This window comes from Artibeus jamaicensis, unplaced genomic scaffold (genome assembly GCF_021234435.1).
Source record: "Artibeus jamaicensis isolate MK-2021 breed Jamaican fruit bat unplaced genomic scaffold, CSHL_Jam_final contig_944, whole genome shotgun sequence".
In the NCBI taxonomy this organism is placed as follows: Eukaryota; Metazoa; Chordata; class Mammalia; order Chiroptera; family Phyllostomidae; genus Artibeus; species Artibeus jamaicensis.
The window spans coordinates 5,855,204-5,873,514 of record NW_026522020.1 but is presented as its reverse complement, the minus strand read 5'-3'; the positions used below and the strand labels follow the sequence as shown (position 1 = coordinate 5,873,514).

The 18,311-nt window shown below is 53.9% G+C and overlaps 1 protein-coding gene across 3 annotated transcripts in view; it reads right to left on the bottom strand.

The window, feature by feature from the left end:
- The window catches only part of FARP2 (FERM, ARH/RhoGEF and pleckstrin domain protein 2), an 83,633-nt gene extending 67,423 nt beyond the window's left edge, over window positions 1–16,210 (bottom strand). Inside the window, exons 1-2 of one of the 3 annotated variants that reach the window (XM_053655183.1) lie at window positions 16,128–16,210; window positions 8,195–8,426 (exon numbers count right to left, since the gene is read on the bottom strand). In XM_053655183.1, coding sequence (XP_053511158.1) covers window positions 8,195–8,398 — 204 coding nt within the window. In that variant the 5' untranslated portion in view covers window positions 8,399–8,426; window positions 16,128–16,210. Of the gene's footprint in view, window positions 1–8,194; window positions 8,427–15,816; window positions 16,051–16,127 lie in introns of those variants that run through there. The other 2 variants (XM_053655182.1, XM_053655184.1) reach the window with 2 other exon arrangements.
- Between the last annotated feature and the right edge of the window lie 2,101 nt (window positions 16,211–18,311).

Below are 18,311 nucleotides of genomic sequence, written 5' to 3'. Positions count from 1 at the left end.
CGCTGGGTGTTCAGCAGTTTCAGACCAAAAACAGCACGACCCCTGTGCCCCACCCTCCCTATGCTCCTGATCTCTCCCCAGCGACTCTTTTTTTGTTTCCCAGAGTTTAAAAAGCCCTCAAAGGGACACGTTTTGCTGAGGTGGAAGAGGTGAACAAAGAAGGGCAGAAGCACTCGAAGGCATCGAAATTGACGAGCTGGACTGGGGACTGTCCAGTCCCCTCCGCACAGGGACTGGGCAGAGAAAAAACACCTCGGTGGGTGTCTTGCACCAGATGGAGAGTGCTCTGGAGGCAACTGAGGCCTGAACACGGAAGAACACCCAGAGTTTGTGTAAGTAAGCTCTGTGGGGTGTTTCGGGGTCTCCACCTGCACATTCTCAGCCTTAGCTCTCGAGTGCAGAGAAGCAGCGGGTCGGCCAGCGCGCGGGCGCTCACACGGGTACGAGCAGAGGCCCCGAGCACGGTCTGGGGGGTGAGCGGGTGAGAGAGGCCACTGCTGGGCAGGGGAGCACCCCCCTTCAGTCTCTCCCTCTGGGCTGCTTTCTGCTGACTGAATTGTTTTGCCGTGAGCATGTATTAATTTTATAATTTGAAAAACGCATTTCAAAAAAATTTTTAGGGTGGGAAATACAAAAAACTCCACAAGATACTTGTTTTAGAAAAGCAGTTGATTTGAATAATTACAAATAACATCATTACTTTAAAAATTTTATTTATTTATATTTAGAGAGAGGGGAAGAGAAGGAGAAAGAGAGGGAGAGAAACATCAATATGTGGCTGCCTCTTGCGCACCCCCTACTGGGGACCTGGCCTGCCACCCAGGCATGTGCCCTGACTGGGAATTGAACCGGTGACCCTTTGGTCCACCGAGCCACACAAGCCAGGTCTACAGCATTAATTTCTGAACTGCAGAAAATTTACAGCAATAAAAAAATCTGTTTTTTTTTTTTTAGAACTTTATAGCAACGAATTTCCAAAACCAGCCTGCCCTCCTCTGCTGCTCTCAGTCCCCTCCCGGCTGGGCTCCGCCACAGGGACTTGCCGGAGGCCCAGGGCCTGCGCTTTGCCTGACTCTGCCAAGGCAGCTACTTCTGTCCTTCATGTGACGATGCTAACAAGTTCAGTGTTAATGACGTTAGTATTTATGTGACTTCATAACGTAATTCACCTTAATAACAACATTCAGGGCATGTTTCCATGATTTTGTGTGGTTTTAGAAGAGGTAAGACTGATGTAAGTTAAAGCCAGAAGCACACAGTTACGGAGCCGACTGTCCCTGAGTTAACGTGAGTTTGATTTAACAGAGCTTGCTCTGTATTTTTAACACGCATGTCCCACGTATTTTCCAGAAGAACAGCAGTCATTCTCAGTTGTCACAACTGAAAATTACTTTGATAGGGAAAACCGCTTTCTTCCGCTACAAAAACCTGACTCCACCAGTTTCGAATACCCACCCGGCCACACGCTACGAAGACCTGGACAGAAGCACCGTGATCCTGCGGAAGCATGGAGTCCGGACAGCGAGCGGGAGAAAGAGCACGGCTGCCATCCCTGAACGTTGGATTCGAGTCAGAGGACGGTGCTCCGATTTCTCGGTGACCGGTGGTGGGAGTGTGGGCGGGGCCGCCGGCCGCCGTGGTGGGCGTGTCCCGGGAACGACGAGGCGGACGCGAGAGAACGCATGCGCAGACCGGCCCAGGAGTACCGGTCTGGCAGCACCTGCGGGCGTTTTTCATGGTCTTCTGTAACAACTAGCTGAACTCTCTCAAAATAAAAGCCCACAATCAGTTGGTGGTCAGGGACTGAGGGGAGTCTCAAAGCTCCCACTTGGCCAACCTGAGGCCCCTCCTGTGCTGGGGCTCGGCGTGGCTGTGGAGACAGCTGCAGGGCAACGCTGAGCCTGCCAGAGTCACGGCCGTGGCCACCCTGCCCGACTGCACGACAGCCCAGACCCCCCAGATCCTCCACTTGAGAACCCTGTGGGCTGCAGCTTCCAAACACTTCTCTCAGGACCCATGGTGCTGCCCCTCCCTGTCCACCCATGTCCCTGGTCCGGCTCGGGGCCAAAGTCACCATGACCTCGGTATATTTCTGTCCACGAACATTCTTCCTGAGAAGAGGTCTACCCTGCCTTCTTTTTTACTTAAGTGCACCGGCTTCCCTGTCCCGTCCCCTCCCGTCCCCGTGTGACTTCTCTCCTTGGTCACCCTGACCCCCGTGCCCCCAGCTTCTAAAACTGCCTGGTGCCGCCACTCCCATCAGGAGACCTGACCGGCAAGCTTCTCCTGCAGGCTGCTCCGCGGAGGTCCTGAAGTAACTTCCCCGCCACGTGGCCGTGGGGTTTCTACTGGCGTGGAGATCAGCGGGATGGCACTTCCCTATTCTCTTCCTGCTGCCAGCTGAGCCTCCTCATCACGGTGTCCCCTAACACGGACCGTGTCCCCTAACACGGACCGTGTCCCCTAACACGGACCGTGTCCCCTAACACAGACCGTGCACACTGGCTGCAGGTATGCGTGAGGAATGTGTGTTTGTGCGGGGCTGGGGCGTGGGCGGCGAGGCCCCGGCACCAGAACCGGTCACTGAGCACGACAGCGCCCCCACCTCTGCGCTGGGCCCATTTCCGGGCATCATCAGGGTCAGAGAACCAGACTCACCGCCCAGGACAAAATGACAGGCTTCGGAGCCAGAGCAGGGCCCCGTAGTAGCTGTGTCCAGCAGCCACACACAGCACTTCTGGAGGAGGCCCACATTATCCCCGAGTCTCGGATGCTAAATTACTAACTTCTTCTCCCGAGACAGGACTAAAATGAGCTCTAAGGCGGTTCACTGCCATATTTAGAGTGTCCATGTGGAAGCAATGACAAACATCTGGCTCTGACACTTCCTGGAATTTTGACTATTTTTTCCTGGCCAGAGAGAAAACACAAAGTCTCTACTGGAATAGCGACGCACAGTCTGCTCGCGTGGAACCCGCAGCTGAATGCGCCCTTCGGCACGGCGCACACTGAGGCTGCAGCGTCCCAGCCCGCGCTGAGACTGCCGAGCATTTCACCCCGACCGGGCGGCTCAGTGGGCAGGCAGCTGACCCGCACGGCACGCAGTCGTGGCTCGATTCCCACTCGGGGCACAGGCTGGGGCTGAGGGCTGGGCCCCCGGTGGGGGTGTGTGCGAAGGGTGACCGATTGAAGTTTCTCTCTCTTCCATCCCCTCTCTCTAAAAATAGATGAAATCTTAAAAAAATAAATAAAAATGTTGATTTTTTTAAGGAAAAGGGAAACACGAGCAAACATGAACAGCAGCAAGGGAAGGGTGTTCCTGCCTGGGGCGAGGCCCCACGCACCCAAACTACACCCCAGACTGTTCTAATCACCAAATACCGAAACACCTCTTCCTCCACAGAACTAACTCCCAACGACAGAAACACTGCAACCGGTGTCAGCCCTCACCCTGGTGATCACCGACGGCCCGGCGGCTCTGGGTGCCTGGCCCTCCAGGCCGAGGGAGGGCTCTCGGCACTGCCCGCACCCGCCGGGCTACAGCTGCGCATTTCTGCTCCAGGACGCTGCACACAGGCCAAAGCAAGCGGCACGTGGCTTCCACGCGGCTTCTTTCATGGCTCAGAAAAAAGACTGCCCAGATTTCTATTTTCAAAACCATGAAATTCATTTAATCAACTGAAAACAAATCAAGACTCTACTAGATAAAAAAACTGGCCATGGAATGACCTTTGGTAGCTTAAAATCCCACCAGTAAGTGTCGAACACCACACGACACTCCAAACACGAATCCCACCGCCCCACAGCAAGGGCCCCTGCCCTGTGAGGCTCTGCAGTGGGACCCGAGGTCCCCGTGAAGAGTCCGAACTGCTTCTCACCGCACAGGCTCGTGACCGCAGTGAGCACGCGTGGACGAGGGGAGCCCGGACACCGGGAGCTGTCACTCACAAATGAGGTCAATACCGACTGCAGCACAGTGTCCGTTCAAGTTCCCAGTTCTGTACATGTACAGCTCTAAATGAAACTTTGACGCGTTTTTCAGAATTTTATAAGCAAATATCCGCACTCCGCCGGCTTTGCCTCCCCGGCCTTCGGCTGTGCTTCCCCAGGGTCCTCGCGACCGGGGGGGCGGACAACCGTGTCCACGTGTAACTGGCTCACACAGGGTTACACTGCTGCCACACACGGTCTAGCCAAGGAGCCCCCGCAAAGGGAACTTCTTCACGTTCCGACATTTCTAGCTCAAAATCTTCCTTTTTCAGCTGTTAAAGAAACCGTGTAAAAATCACACCTCATACCACAGTGAGATGCCGCCTCACACCCACTGGGGTGAGAGGCTCCGACTGTGGGGTGTGAACGACGGGGACAGCGAGGCCCAGTCACCGCGCGACCCGGCAGGTCCAGTCCTGGGGCTCCAGGTGAACACACACTTGCACGCCCGTCCCGTGGCACCAGTCACAACCGCCAGAAGGCGGAACGCTCACCGGCCGACGGCAGAGGACAGAGCGTGGCCCGTGCACATGACGGCACATCATTCGGCGTGAACGCGACAAGGCTCTGCGCACCACAGGGAGGACCCCCCAAGCCGCATACAACCCACTCACACGCCACGCGCAGTGACATTTACACACGCAGAGCAGGTGCCTGCTTAGAGCTGAGGCAGAGGGGACGCAGGGCAGCCAACAGGTGCGGGGCCTCTCTGTGGCGCGATGCAAATGTTCTAACACTGACTGTGGCAATGGCAGCACATACCTGTGAACACAGTGGAGATGCCGACTTGTACACTTGAAACGAGAGGATCACACAGTAGGTGAACTGCATCTCAAGAAAGTTATTAAACGTTTTCGAACTAACCTGACCCTTGACTGTCCACTGTTAACATCGACTCTGGCTTCTGGTCCAGAGCCGCCCTCGCCAACGGCAGCAGGTGGGGAACCGGCTGGTGTCACTCAGCTCAGAGAGGGAGCTGGAGCGAGACGCGCCCCCGCCTGCTGACGCCACACAAGGCCGTTCGGAGGCTGCGTGAACGTCACCTTCGGAGGGAAAGCAGAGTGACCTCGTGGTGACTCCTGGGCGGCAGCAGTGTGGCTCTCAGCTACCCTGCCTCGGCGCGGGGCTGCCCGCACAGAGAGACGGGAGCCACGGGCAAGGCTGGGCCTTCCGTGGAGAACAAACACGGGACAGTCAGCCACAGGCTCTGCCTGGAAAGGCAGACGTGACCCCGCAGGAAGGTCTCCAACTGAAGCAAAATATAGGCATTTCAAAAATAACTAAATGTCAAATTCTTCCCTGAGTTAAAAAGGTCCCTTAAGCACAACCCCTCCCCACGAAGCAGGGGTCCCCCCCCCCCACATGCTGCTGTTTGGTCGCCGTAGTGGGGAGAGGCCAGCGCCCCCCCAGGCCGGTCGGGCCCCGGCAAGTTTACTGGCTCCGCTGCTCAAGGCTCCAGTGAAAAGCGCACCAAACACCCAGACACAAGGCAGGGTAGGGGTGGCCCCAAGCCCAGAACAAACGAAACCAAAGCCTGGAACCTGAGGTCAGAAAGCATCGCTAAGGAGGGACAACTCAGACCCTCTTAGATAAGCACGCTGCCCCAATCCAACATTTGATTCCGTTTTCTCCACACACACTTATGGAGAAAGGCCCTGCCCAAATGCCGCCGGTACAGCCGTGGGCCGCACAGAGCCTTGCCTCCGTCCAAGACGCCCCTTCCGGTAGCAGAGGCCAGGGGCCACTCACTGCTGGGACAGGAGCGTCCTCACTCGGCCAGTGGAGACCCACCCAGCCAGCACCTCGCTGCCCGGTGCGCCCGTGTCCACAATGCACGCCCATTCCATCCCACTGACCCAACACAGCAATGGCCACTCCACCATAATCCGTGTCTCTCTGTTCAAACATAAAGGAGGAGGAGAGGGGACACACGTGACCCATGGAGGAGTGACAGTGGAGAGGGACGGGAGGCCCAGGCAGGCGACTAGACTTGATCTTGGGATCTTTTGGATATTTGAAGCTGCGACCCATGGGAGACATGGACACAGAAAGGAGCAGGGCACACTTGCCTTCTGGGCCAGACCCTCCTGAGGGCTGCGGGACGCGCACTTCCGGGGCAGGGCCGCGAAGCCTGTCCACCACCCGGCAGACTGGCCAGGCCACGGCACCAGGCGCTCGGCCGCACAGGCGCCTGCCCCCCAGAACCGCGTTCCCAGCCCACTGGGGACAGCTGCTGGGGCCACTGCAAAAGGCTTCCCTGGAAGCCCCTCCCAGCGGCTCTGCCTCCGCCCAGCGGGGGTTGTCCTGGGGCTGGCCAGGGTCAGTCAAACCTGGCCTGAGTGACAGTCCACGAATCCCAAGCCTAGAGTCCAAGGACTTCGCAGTTCCCACTCGTTCCTGCCCTCAGGGCACTCGAGGGCGTCTGCAGGGAGGGGGGCTCCCCGCTCCGGCCACAGACGTGAGAGAAGCTGCCGAGACTGCCCAGGCCCTCAGAGCCGGCCAGACCTCCAAGCCACGCAGACACAGTAGCGGATGTTCGTTTTAAGCGACCGAGTTGTGGGGTGGCTTGTTACCCAGCAGAGCCCACGGGCTCAGTTGTGGAGGGTGGAGTACTTGGAAGCAGACTGCAACTTACAAAAAAGCTGCACTTGAACTCCTCCTGAAAGGTACTCCTCAGTGGGTAACCGCAACTTAAAAAGTGCCTTACCCACCTCAGGACGTGCCACGGCAATTCGATGCCCTGATTTCCGTGACTCTCCAGGAGTATGAAAACACCAAATACAACGGTTGTGGTTGATTAATATAAACAATAATCTCAACTTATTAGAACTTTTCCAAGCTCTAAATATTTTGAAACATTTGCAAAAGGCCATCTTTAACTTCCTTACTTATTAAATGACCCAGACACTTAGTAAAAGGGAATTTCTCAGAGACGGACCGCACCCTACTCATGACCCAACAATACATATGTGCTTTTCTTTCTCTGGCCTAGTTTGAGTTGATAAAGACCATTAAGCAGGGAAAGAAAAAAAAAGGCTGAAAGTCAACCGGAATGCAATTCTCTTGTTCTCCCTCCTCCCTCCCGTCGCCTAAAATTGCGACTGTGCTGTGAGCCTGGACCTGGGGGTGCGTTCAGCACAGGACGGTGCCCGGAAAGGACCGGAAGCCCACTGCGTCCCCAGGCCTCGAACCTCCTTCACACAAGGGCACCGTGGGGAGGAGGGAGACGCTGTCCCAGCACCAACAGCCGCCACGAGCTCTCCGGGGCCCAAGGCTGCCTGTCCCGCCACCGAGGAGTGACTGCGGGGGTCGCACTGCCAGGTCCCGCCAGTTCCAGTCACCAATCCCGAGGAAATGGGACTAGATGTCCTCCTCAAATAAGACCTTAAAAGAGTCATTCAGGGTCCCAAGTTCAGATGCCAAACCCAGGCTACAGGCGAGAGGCCAGCCGCCCCCGCCGCCACCCTTCTCTGCGGCGCACTCGGTCCTCGGTGCTGCCAGAGGACCGTGCCCCCAGGCCCAGCACAGCCGGCCCGCAGCTCAATATCCTTTGTATTTTTGGTGTAGCATCTGGACTTCTTCTTTTTAAAGATTTTTATTTATTTATCTTTAGAAGGGAAGGGAAAGAGAGAGGAAGAGAAACATCAATGTATGGTTGCCTCTCATGCATCCCCTGCTGGGAACTGGCCTGCAACCCAGGCATGTGCACTGACTGGGAATTGAACCGCAATCGTGTGGTTCACAGGCCTGCGCTCAATCCACTGAGCTACACCAGCCAGGGCGCATCTGGACTTCTTGACAGAAAAACCCACACATAACAAACCTGCTGAACTTTAGGTTCATCCTCTTGTCCTCGCTGTTGTGACACTATAGCAAAAAAGCTTGTAGAGACGCTACTGTAGGTCAATGTGAAAGTAATTTAAAATATACTTATTCACTACATTTGCAATCAATGTTTTAAAAAATCTCATTCGGCCCTGGCTGGTGCAGCTCAGTGGATTGAGTGCGGGCCTGTGAACCAAAAGGTCGCCGGTTGATTCCCAGTCCGGTCACGTGCCTGGGTTGCGGGCCAGGTCCCAGTAGGAGCCACGTGAGAGGCAACCACACACTGATGTTCCTCCCCCTTCCTCCTTTCTCTAGAAAAATAAAATCTTAAAAAAAAAAAGAAAATGTAAGGAACTATGTTCAAAATCACACTTCTTACCTCAACGTCAAACGTCTCCACAGAACCGTCCAGCAGCTTCACTCTGAGGAGAAGGCGCTTGTCCTGCGTCCTGGCCGCCACCCGCGCTGCCGCCACGGGAGGAGCCGGCCCGGGCTCCAGGGTGCTCACGCCCGCTGGGGGCTGGGCGCCCAGGCGGGGCCCTGGGGTCTGCAGTGCCCGGTAGGTCCCTTCCACCTCTCCCATTCCTCACCAGCCAAGTGCGACGAATTTGCTACAACAGAACAAAACCCAAAGAATCACCACCAGCTGCTTAGATACTAAAACAATGTAAAAAATGACCCCAGGAGTGCTCCGCATGGTTTTCCCAACTCCTGTAAGTCAGATTTCATAAACATACGGACTTAAAGAAAAAAGGCTGTTTTCTACTCATGTCTGGCCCGTGGAGCAGAACGTGTAACAAGCGCCCCACTAACGGCACTTCCTGGTGCTTCTGCAGGCTGGGTGGCGTCGTCCCGACCCCCCGACCCACCTGCACCAGCCACCTCACCGTCACTCGGTGGCCAGAGGCTGGAGGGGCTGGTTCTTCTCGGGCTCCACCCGCCACGTACCCACTGTGCCGACCACACTGCAAGCGCTGGCCAGGCCCTCAGCGCAGGTAACGGGCCCCACGCGACACAGCACCAGTGTGTCAGGTGGCCCTCAGCAGGCCCCTCACTTCTGCTGACAGGACGGGGAAAATTCCAAGGACAGTAGATGGCCAGGCCCGTCTCTGCCAGCTTCGCGCCCCTGGGTCTTTCTAGATCACGTCTCCCCAGGCCGGAGGGGGTGCGGCCGGAGGGGCAGGAGAGGCAGCCGGGGTGAGTGACGCTCAGACCGCCCACCTGGCACTGGCAGGCACCGCCCTACCCTGTCCTCACAGTGTCCACCCACCACCCGCCTGACGGAAGGCAACACTGAGGGGCCGACCGGCCTGAGTAGCGGGGGCACTGGGCACCCTTTTCCATCCACCTTGTGCCCTGGGGAAGGTCTCTGCTTTTAAGCTATTGAGTGGAACAAGGCAAATTATACTTTCGTAACAAAGAAAGAACAGGCCAAGTATTGGGTTGGCCAAAAAGTTCATTTGGTTTTTTCCATAAGATGGCTCTAGTAGCTCTTAGTTGTCTTTAACTTCATGTGAAACAACTGTGTTAGGTGGTATTGTAACAGCGGTTCTATTATTGTGCATTAAAAAAAACAACATCAAAACTGGTGAATTTTGGTGTAGCCACTTTAATATTGAAGATGGAAGAAAATACACACCATTCTCAGCACATTATGCTTTACTATTTCTTTTAAAATATTTATTTATTTATTTGTTTATTTATTTATAGGGGAAGGGAGGGAGAGAGAGAGGAAGAGAAGCATTCATGTGTGGCTGCCCCTTGTACACTCCCTACTGGGGACCTGGCCTGACTTGGGAATCAAACTGGTAACCCTTTGGTTACCGGTGCTCAATCCACTGAGCCACACCTGCCAGGGCTATGCTTTATTATTTCAAGAAAGGTAAAAATACAACTGAAATGCAAAAGAAAAAAAAAAGAAAAAGAAAAAAGGAAAAAAGATTTGTGCAGTGTATGGAGAAGGTGCTGTGACTGATGGAACGTGTTAGAAGTGGTTTGCAAAGTTTCATGCTGGAGATTTCTCACTGGACGGTGCTTCAGACCGGCTGAAGTTGACCGCGGTCCAATCACGACATTAATTGAGCACGATCAGTGTCGTATCACGCAGGAGAGAGCCGGCTCACTCAAAATATCCAAACCCACAGTTATTGGTGAAAATGAAAAATGTGTCTTTAATTGTATGGAAAAAACTAAACAGACTTTTGGGCCAACCCAGTATCAGCTAGAATCTAACAAGACTGACTTGCCCTGAATTGTATTTATTTATATAGTTATCTTCTACTTAGGGCAAATTTCCTTTTAAATATATATATGTTTGAAAGTCAACTTAAAGAAGCGCATTTAACGGTAAAACACAGTTGTGGTAAAAACGAGTACCAGATGTCTAATCAGGAAAGAATGCAGCTGCTGCCGAAAGGGTCTGACTTCACTTAATCATCTTCAGAAAGTCTCCCACGAGTCTGCAGTACACGTTTTAGAGAATTAATCGCACTGAATTCTCGGTCCAGTCCCTCACGTGCCAAGTGCATTGCTGAGTCCTCCAGCCCTTTCCTCTTTCTCAAGACAGACCCAGGAGCTTATTATGTCTTGGATTAAGCTGGTCCTCAGGCACCAGCTGCCAGGCAGCCCCTCTGTCCATTTAAACCCCACCCTGCAGAGACAACCGGCCCTGCCCCCTGGGCGAGAACTTCCGAGGACACGTCTGACTTGCCAGACAGCAGGCGGACAGGAAGGAAGCCAAAGCCCTGGGATCGTGGGCTGAGGGCGGTGCGGGCACACGGTGAGGCAGCGTGTCCTTCTGCCCAGAGCACCTCCCGTCCCAATTCCTGCACACTGGTTACCTGGGCCCCACGCTTGGGTCAGGTGAGCAGTTCCCTATCATCTTCAGAATTCTCTCTCCAGGCTGTGTGCCCTGACAGCAGGAACTAAATTCTCACTGTAAATGTTTGCTAAGTATTTACTTAATGTCACTAGCATCAAAGAACCTGATGGCCTCACTATGCGATCACTGCACAGAGCAGACAAAAGACTCGGTCACAAACAGCACAATGCTCCAGAAAATCACTGTTTTTATGCCACTAATAGCAAACCTGAGATGTACAGGTTCTGAGAACCACAATAGCAGCTCCTTCACTTCAATCTCAGAAATTTGAGCTATTAGTACAGCCACGAGGGGATGTCCACAAGGGCCGTGCCCCGAAGGCACCCCAGTGTGGAGGAGGAAGTCCTTGCCAGCTCCCATCAAGCAGCAAACCCTGGGGCACCAACAGTGGGTTCTTCTCACATGAGCTGGGGGTGCGTTACTTGGGGCACCAAACTACCCTCCCTCTTCTAAGTAAAGCTACAATTCTGAAAACATACACAACCAGAATTTATTTTCAGAAGTCACTTCCCTTATTTACTTCACTGTATAATTCTCATTTACATTTGTTTTTAATAATTTTATATGGAAAAAATGTCTTTAGGTGCTTTCTCTCCTACTTGTAAGAAAGCCATGTCTAATCACACACATCCAAGAAAATGGCAAGACCAGCCCACGGTGTCCAGAGGGCACATGCGGGTGAGGAGCTCCAAGCAGAACAAGCACGGAGGTCGTTACTGGAAAACTCAGGGCCGTGGTCCCTGTGGGGGGCGGGGCCTGCCCCTGGGAGAGGGCACAGGAAAGGGGTCTCCGGTCTGCTGCTTGACGGAGAGAGCACTCACTTTATAATTCATTAAGCCATATGTTTGATTCATGTGATTTTTCTATATCTGTTTAGTTTACAACAAAAATAGAAGAGCATACTTTTAACACTGTTTCATGTGCAGAAGAATGAAAGGCATATTAGACAAAGGAGAAAGACTTCTGTTAGTTCACGAAACACTGACAACACACAGCGCCTGCCGCTTCCCAGCAGCAAACTTCCATCCCGTTCTTCCCTCACCACGAGCATCTGCGCAGCTGGCGCTGAGACTCAGGCCACGAGACGCTCATTCTGGAGGGTCCTCTGAGGAAGGCACAGTCACTAAAGAGTTCACAAGTCACCTAAGGCCTCACGAGGGACCCTGCTCTGATGTTCCACAGAAAAGCTGTTTGCTATGACACAACAGTGCGGTGTTAAATGGGTGGCACAAAACACCCATTTCACAACTGTTCAGCATTAAGTTCAAGCTTGGGAAGCCGGGACCTTCCTTGAACACTGACATGTAACCCCGGGCCGTGAATGGCAGCTCGGCCTGTTCTCCGAGTCCGTCTGTCCGTTGTAGAACAAGCAGCACAACCAGACACTTCCTGCGGCAACGTGAGGTTGCTCATTCAGCAGCCTCTTCTACAGCTGACGCCGGGAAGAGGTGCGCACTAAACTGCTTATCCACACTGGGACTTAGCAGAAGCCGCTCTGTTTCGTTGTGTGTGATGCACAGGCGTTACACAGGAAAGTGCACACGAGCTGGACTGGAAATGCAGCGAGGCCGCCGCCCCAGCTCGTCCTCCCACCCTCCCTCCACGTGACGGAACTGCTTTGTGGTCTTCGCTCCTAAAAACATTTCTGGATACAATTTCCACTACTGACATTTGGTGCTACCTACACCAAATGGACAAATCCATTTTTATGCATCCATTCTCATTTAATAAAAATTTTAAAAACCACCTGGAGACATATTTTCATCTTGAAGTCGGAAAAATCTGGCTCAAAAGTCAGCCACGTGTTTGAGTGATGACTTGTCAATGCAGGTTGGTTAACAGATGTCACCTCTGAGGCGATGCTTATACCCAGGGAGGCTGTGCCAGGGTGGGGACAGGGTTCTTGTGGGAAATCTCTGTAACCTCACTCAGTTTTGCTGTGAACTAAGAGCTGCTCTGAAAAATAAAGTCTACAGAAAACAAGACTGCCTGCTACGGAACACATAACTCAGAAGTGACAGTCAGGACTCCAGCCCAGCCCAGACTTGGCTGCTTTGCCTCCCTGGCTCGGCTGGAAAACCGGCACATGGCTCCGCAGACAGAAGCAGCCGTCATCTGCACTAAGGCAGCTGCTTAAATTTCCGTTGTGCAAAAAAATCCACCTCCCGAGAAATATTTTTGGTTGCTTCTTTCAGGAGGACCAGAGAACACAGAGCAAGCAGGCCCTCAAATAATGTCGTTTTGTTCGCCACCATTTCATTATAACGTTGACGAAGAAAAAATCAATCTCCACCAGGACCACTCTCTGTGCGGAGCGTGCATGGTCTCCTGTGTCCACAAGAGTTCCCCCGGGGACTCCGGGCTCCTCCCCAGCCCTAGGAATGTGGGTGGCCCTCTTATAGGTGTCCTGTCCAGGGTGGGTCCCACATTGTGCCCTGAGCTGCTGGGAGGTGCTCCAGCTACACATGACCCTAAACTGGAATCAGCGCTTTAGAAAATCATCTTGTTTTTAGTATTACTTTCTCCAATATATACGTATCTCACGTTTATTTCAATGTTTAATAGTAGAAGTCTTCTGGGCCTTTATTTAGACGTTTGGGCCTTCATTTAGATGTTAAAATAGTTTGGTACTATTTTTGTGACCAGCTCTGCAAGTGGTCTCAACCCCACCCTGGTTCCATGGTGCGCCGTCTGCTCTTTATTTGAGGGACTCTGGAGGCCACGCACAAGCACACAAAGGTCTGCAAGGGGAGATGACTATGCAGGTGGCCAGGACCACCTCCCCACTGCAGGACCCGAGAGCAGAAAGTACGAGGCAACCTGGAGGAAGGGGCGCTGATAGCCTGACCCAGAGGCTTCCCAGGCTTGAGGCTGGAGCTGGGCCTTGCAGTGGACAGGGGACCAGCTGGAAAAAGAGCAGCATGTGCACAGACACGGGGCTGCTGGGCAGCGAGGCGCGTCACGGCCCAACCGAAGAGCTCTGGCTGCAATCTCACACCTACTGCCAGTCCACAGCTGAGAAGCCACAAGGAGGATGAGCTGGGGGGAGGAGGCCCGAAGAAAGAGTAGCCGTGGCAGACGACGACATCATAGCACCTCTCTGCATTTGAACTTTAAAGTGGCTACAAACAAAACTCGAGTTCAGGGGAAAGCAATCTTGACTCTAAATAAAACTACTCACATCACTGTAACCGCCCTTCTGATCCCTGTCCACGTCACATGTTTTCACAGCCGCACGCTGCTGTTTTACCTTTTTGGTTAAGCCGTGTTTTTATTTAACACATTTCCATGGGTCAAAACGGTTCAGACTGTTGGGAGGAAGGACAGATCGGGGTTGCCAGAACATGCTGACTGGCTGTGGAGGACTATGCCACACTGGCACCCCGGGTTTGCACACAGGAGTTTATTTTAAAAACTGGGATTCCGGTCCTGTCTGCTGTGGCTCAGTGGGTTGGGCGTCAGCTTTCAAACCAAAAAGTTGCAGGTTTGGTTCCTGGACAAGGCACATCCCTGGGTTGGGGGCCCTGGTTGGGGGGCTCTCGAGAGGCAACTAAGCAATGTTTCTTTTCCTTCCTCTCTAAAACGTAAATAAAGTATTTAAAAAACAACTGGGATTCCCCAATCAAGGTCTTCATCACATACTGCTAATTGCTCTCCAAAAAGATAAGATCGGTTTACAGAATCACCACCAACGTAACCGCTTCCCAGAAACCCGCCCGAATTGTGGGCTTTTTCATGGCACATTGTGTGGAACCCTCACCTTTCTGAGGCCCTTGCCAAGGTAAAACCGGAGTGACTGCGGTTTCCCTGCATACCTACACCATGCTGTGTGCAGGCAGGGCACGACCCGCTGGCAAGCTGATAAGAAAGTGGGCGAAGGAAAAATGCAAACAGGCCTGAAACAGGAGGCAGCAGTAAGAAAAGTCTGTTACTGTTTGAGCAGAGGCGCTGGGGTGCCCACACCAAGAGTGTTTGGGAAGGAGCAAGGACAGGGTTCCTTGCGGCTCTGTGGGGTTAGAGACCTTGCAGAGAATCATCCCACCCACATCAACCTCTGCTTTGTCTGCCCAGGCCCATCCTTCCGCCCGCGCCTGGGCAAGTGCTGACTCTTGCCCACTCCTCTCCGTCTGCTGTCTACTTAGACTAACCTTCCACCTGAGAAGTGAATGGAGAGGTCTTCTACGGGCCTTTACCCTCACAACAATGCTTCGAGCTAAGTTCTGACCCTTTTGCCAACGAGCAACCTGAACATAAACTTCCTCTTTGGGAAGGAACTGGTAGAGGAACCTGGGAGTCCACTACCAAAGAGGTTAACGTGTGGAAACGAGACGGCACACGCGTGCCGTGCAGGAGGCGGCGCTGTGCACACTGCACCGTCGGTGCCGCGAAGACTGGGTCCCAGGGAGCGTGGCCAGGCCCCCCCCACCCCCGCACTGACCCCACTGCCTCTCCCCTCAAACAGGGTTGGCAACCTGGCCATGGCTCCTTTGCAGATTTCAACAAAACCTTACAAAACAACGGGTAAGAAGTGCTTCAAAACCTCAATGTAGAATTTTGTCTTTTGGTATACAGGAACTCAAACTTTTGAAAAGACAGCAGACACAGAAAATTAAAATTATATTTGGTCTACAAGCAAAGGTCCTTTAGGCTGCTACCTCAAACGACTTCTTCCCTCTCGCTGGCAGCAGGGAAATCAGTGCCCAGGGCCCCCTGAGGGTCACCTATCCCACCGCCCCTGGCCTGCCGCGCCAGCTGGAGCTGCCACCGGAAACAGAACTGGCATGGTGAGAAAAACCACACTGAAGATCTTTCCACCCTCGCTCTAGGCTGTGCACTGACATTACTGTGTCCACAGGCCTCCTCCCAATTCTGCTCTCACAGGCACCACCGGCTAGCACCAGGGTGAATGAAAATGGGTTTGTGCGATGCGCTGGACTCCAGCCCAGACCCATGGCCCGTGATTTTCTTTGAAAGGCCCCCGCCACCATGGAGTAAAAAGTTTAATACCTAACACCGGATTCCCACCTTCAAGGTACAATTTAAGGGAAGGCCAAGAAGGGCGTAGTCCTCGCCAGCCGGAGCTGCCACTTGTGCTGGGCACAGGCCTCCACGGCGCTCACCTGGGGCGCCACGTGGGGCACTTTACGCCTCATCCACGCCGGAGCCTACACGCGGGGCATTCTCGCCACGCCCATCCACGCACCGCACGCGGGACCCTCCGGGGGCACCGTGGGCCTCATGCGGTGGACTCCCCACACTCGGCCCTCCTCGCACGGAGCCCGCCATCCTCGAAGGCCTTGCGAACGCGGACGTGAACTCCTCCGCTAAAGCGCCGTACGAGGAGCCCGGGCCGCCGCGAGCCCCATGCCCGCCACGCCAGGCCCGGAGCCTCCGCCACCCACCGCCGTGGTCTTGGGCCCCAAGTCCTCACCCGCCAGCAGCCCGCGCCGTCGCCCTTAGCGGCCTCCCGGTCCAGCGCCAGCTCCGCCCGCTCCCGACTGCCCGCGGGCCGCCGCGCCCCCGCCCCCGCCCGGCGCCCCGCCCCCGCCCCCGCGGACGCGCGGCCGATTGGCCTGTCGGGACGCGCGGCGCTGAACCCTGATTGGTGAACGGACTGGAGGGACACGAGGAGTTGAATGCAAATCAACAGCGACTCAGCTCGCTGGGCGGGGCCTCGGCTCCTGGGACTGGACTCTGTCCAGGGTGAGGCCCGGACTAGGCCCTAGGCAGGGTATCGACTCTGAGGGCCAGGCGCGATTCCCCAGGTCCGGGCTCCCTGCGCCCCACCCGTGCCCTCTCAGCCCCGCCCACTGCACTCCCACGGCTGCCGAGACCATGGCGAAGGGGCAACGAGGGCCACGCGAGGCTGTGCTGCGTTAGAGACTGGTCGCTCTTGGCGGAAGAACACGGTCCCCTATCTTCGCAACCCCCACCCGCGATCCGAAATGTGACGCTACCATCAGCTCCCGGCTCCCAGGAACACAAGCCAGTTCTCCTTCCGGGGTCCGGGGAACTGTGTCCACTCCAAGGCCCCGCCCAATGTGCCCTCCTCCAGCTGACACCCACCGCCATTCCCTCGGGGCTGTCCGAGGAATTAATCCACGACCGACAGCCTCATCCTTGAGGGGACTTCTACAGTGCTCCCAGCTCCTGAGCCACCCACGATCCCGTTTCCCCAAAGCCCAGATGGAGTGTCGCTCCCAGCAGGGTGGCTTCAGGTCCCAGGCTCGGCCGAAACACCGCTCTCCTCTGCCCACCAAGCCTTCCACTTCCCAGAGACACCACCGCCAACCTTTACATCGGAACCCAGCAGCTGTCCAACCTGCTTCTAGGGTGGCGCAAAGCTTCCCTGGGGCCAGACAGTTGCACGGTGCCAGTGGGGACTGCGACCTGCGGAGCCTAGGTAATGGTGGGCGACCCCTTGGAGGCTGGGGTGGGCACGCTGGACCTGGAAGGAAGGCACGAGGCAGGACGCCTGGGAGAAGGAACCGGAGAAAGTGGGAGCTTTACTATCCAGTGGGGTGGGAAGGGGCCCAGACTGTCCTTCGTGGTCAGTGGGCAGCGCTCAGCTCCCCCAGATCAGCCTTAAAAGTACAGATTGTTAAAATGTCTAATAAACTCCTTACCCATCTCAGTGATATTTAGAATAATTATTTTTCATATTTCAGACACTAATGGTATTTCCACATACTCGGTTGCCACCACAGCCAATGAGCTCTTTTCCCTACAATTTCTAATTAGTGAGCAGCTGTCATCAAACTCTTAATAGTACTAACTTTTATCATATATATTTTTTCACTTTAAGTAGGTGATCAGATCGACTGTAAATAATTCCTTATGGCTGTTTCCTTTGGGATGGCCAGCACAATGTTGTCGGATGCTGATGCTAGTGATTTACCTGACTCTATACAGATGTTTGAAGGTCTCTGAACTTTTCCCAGAAAACCTTACACCTAACCCAGGGAAAGAACCAATAATGAGAACTACTCAACCTCTCAACAAGAGTGCTTTATTGATGAAAGGTTAGTTTCAATGGATACAAAATGGCTGTGTAAAATGTTTTCAAAATACATTTCCATAGGTAAAGAGTATCTCTTAGTAGAAGAACAATGATCTATTAGCAAAAATATTTCAGTTTGGGCAAAAGAAAAAGGATGCAAAGGTGTGGGTCTGCCCACACCCATAACCATCACTAGGTGGCAGCCATCCCCAGGCGCAACTGTCCACTCACACACACACACACAGAGCTTACATGGATCACACGCAAATGCCCCCTTTTATTAGCACCGTTGATAAAATGCCACAATTGCCCAGCACTTGGCCTTGGAGATGCTCTCAAGTCATGGAACACTTTTCTTGGTAAGAGCTTTGCACAATGCGCAGAAACCCAAAGCTTTGGACCATTTGTGACTGAGACACTTAAAGGGCCAAGGCAGCAAGTGCACCTTTGTAACCAACATATTTTGACCTCATTTTATTTTTTTGGCTGAAACAAAAATACCTCATCCTCAAATTAAGCATTTTCTCCATTTTTATCCCCCACCCCCTATCCGGTTCGTTACAACAAAATGAAAACAGTGAACCAGCACCTGCTCCCTCCAGGTCCCCTTCCATC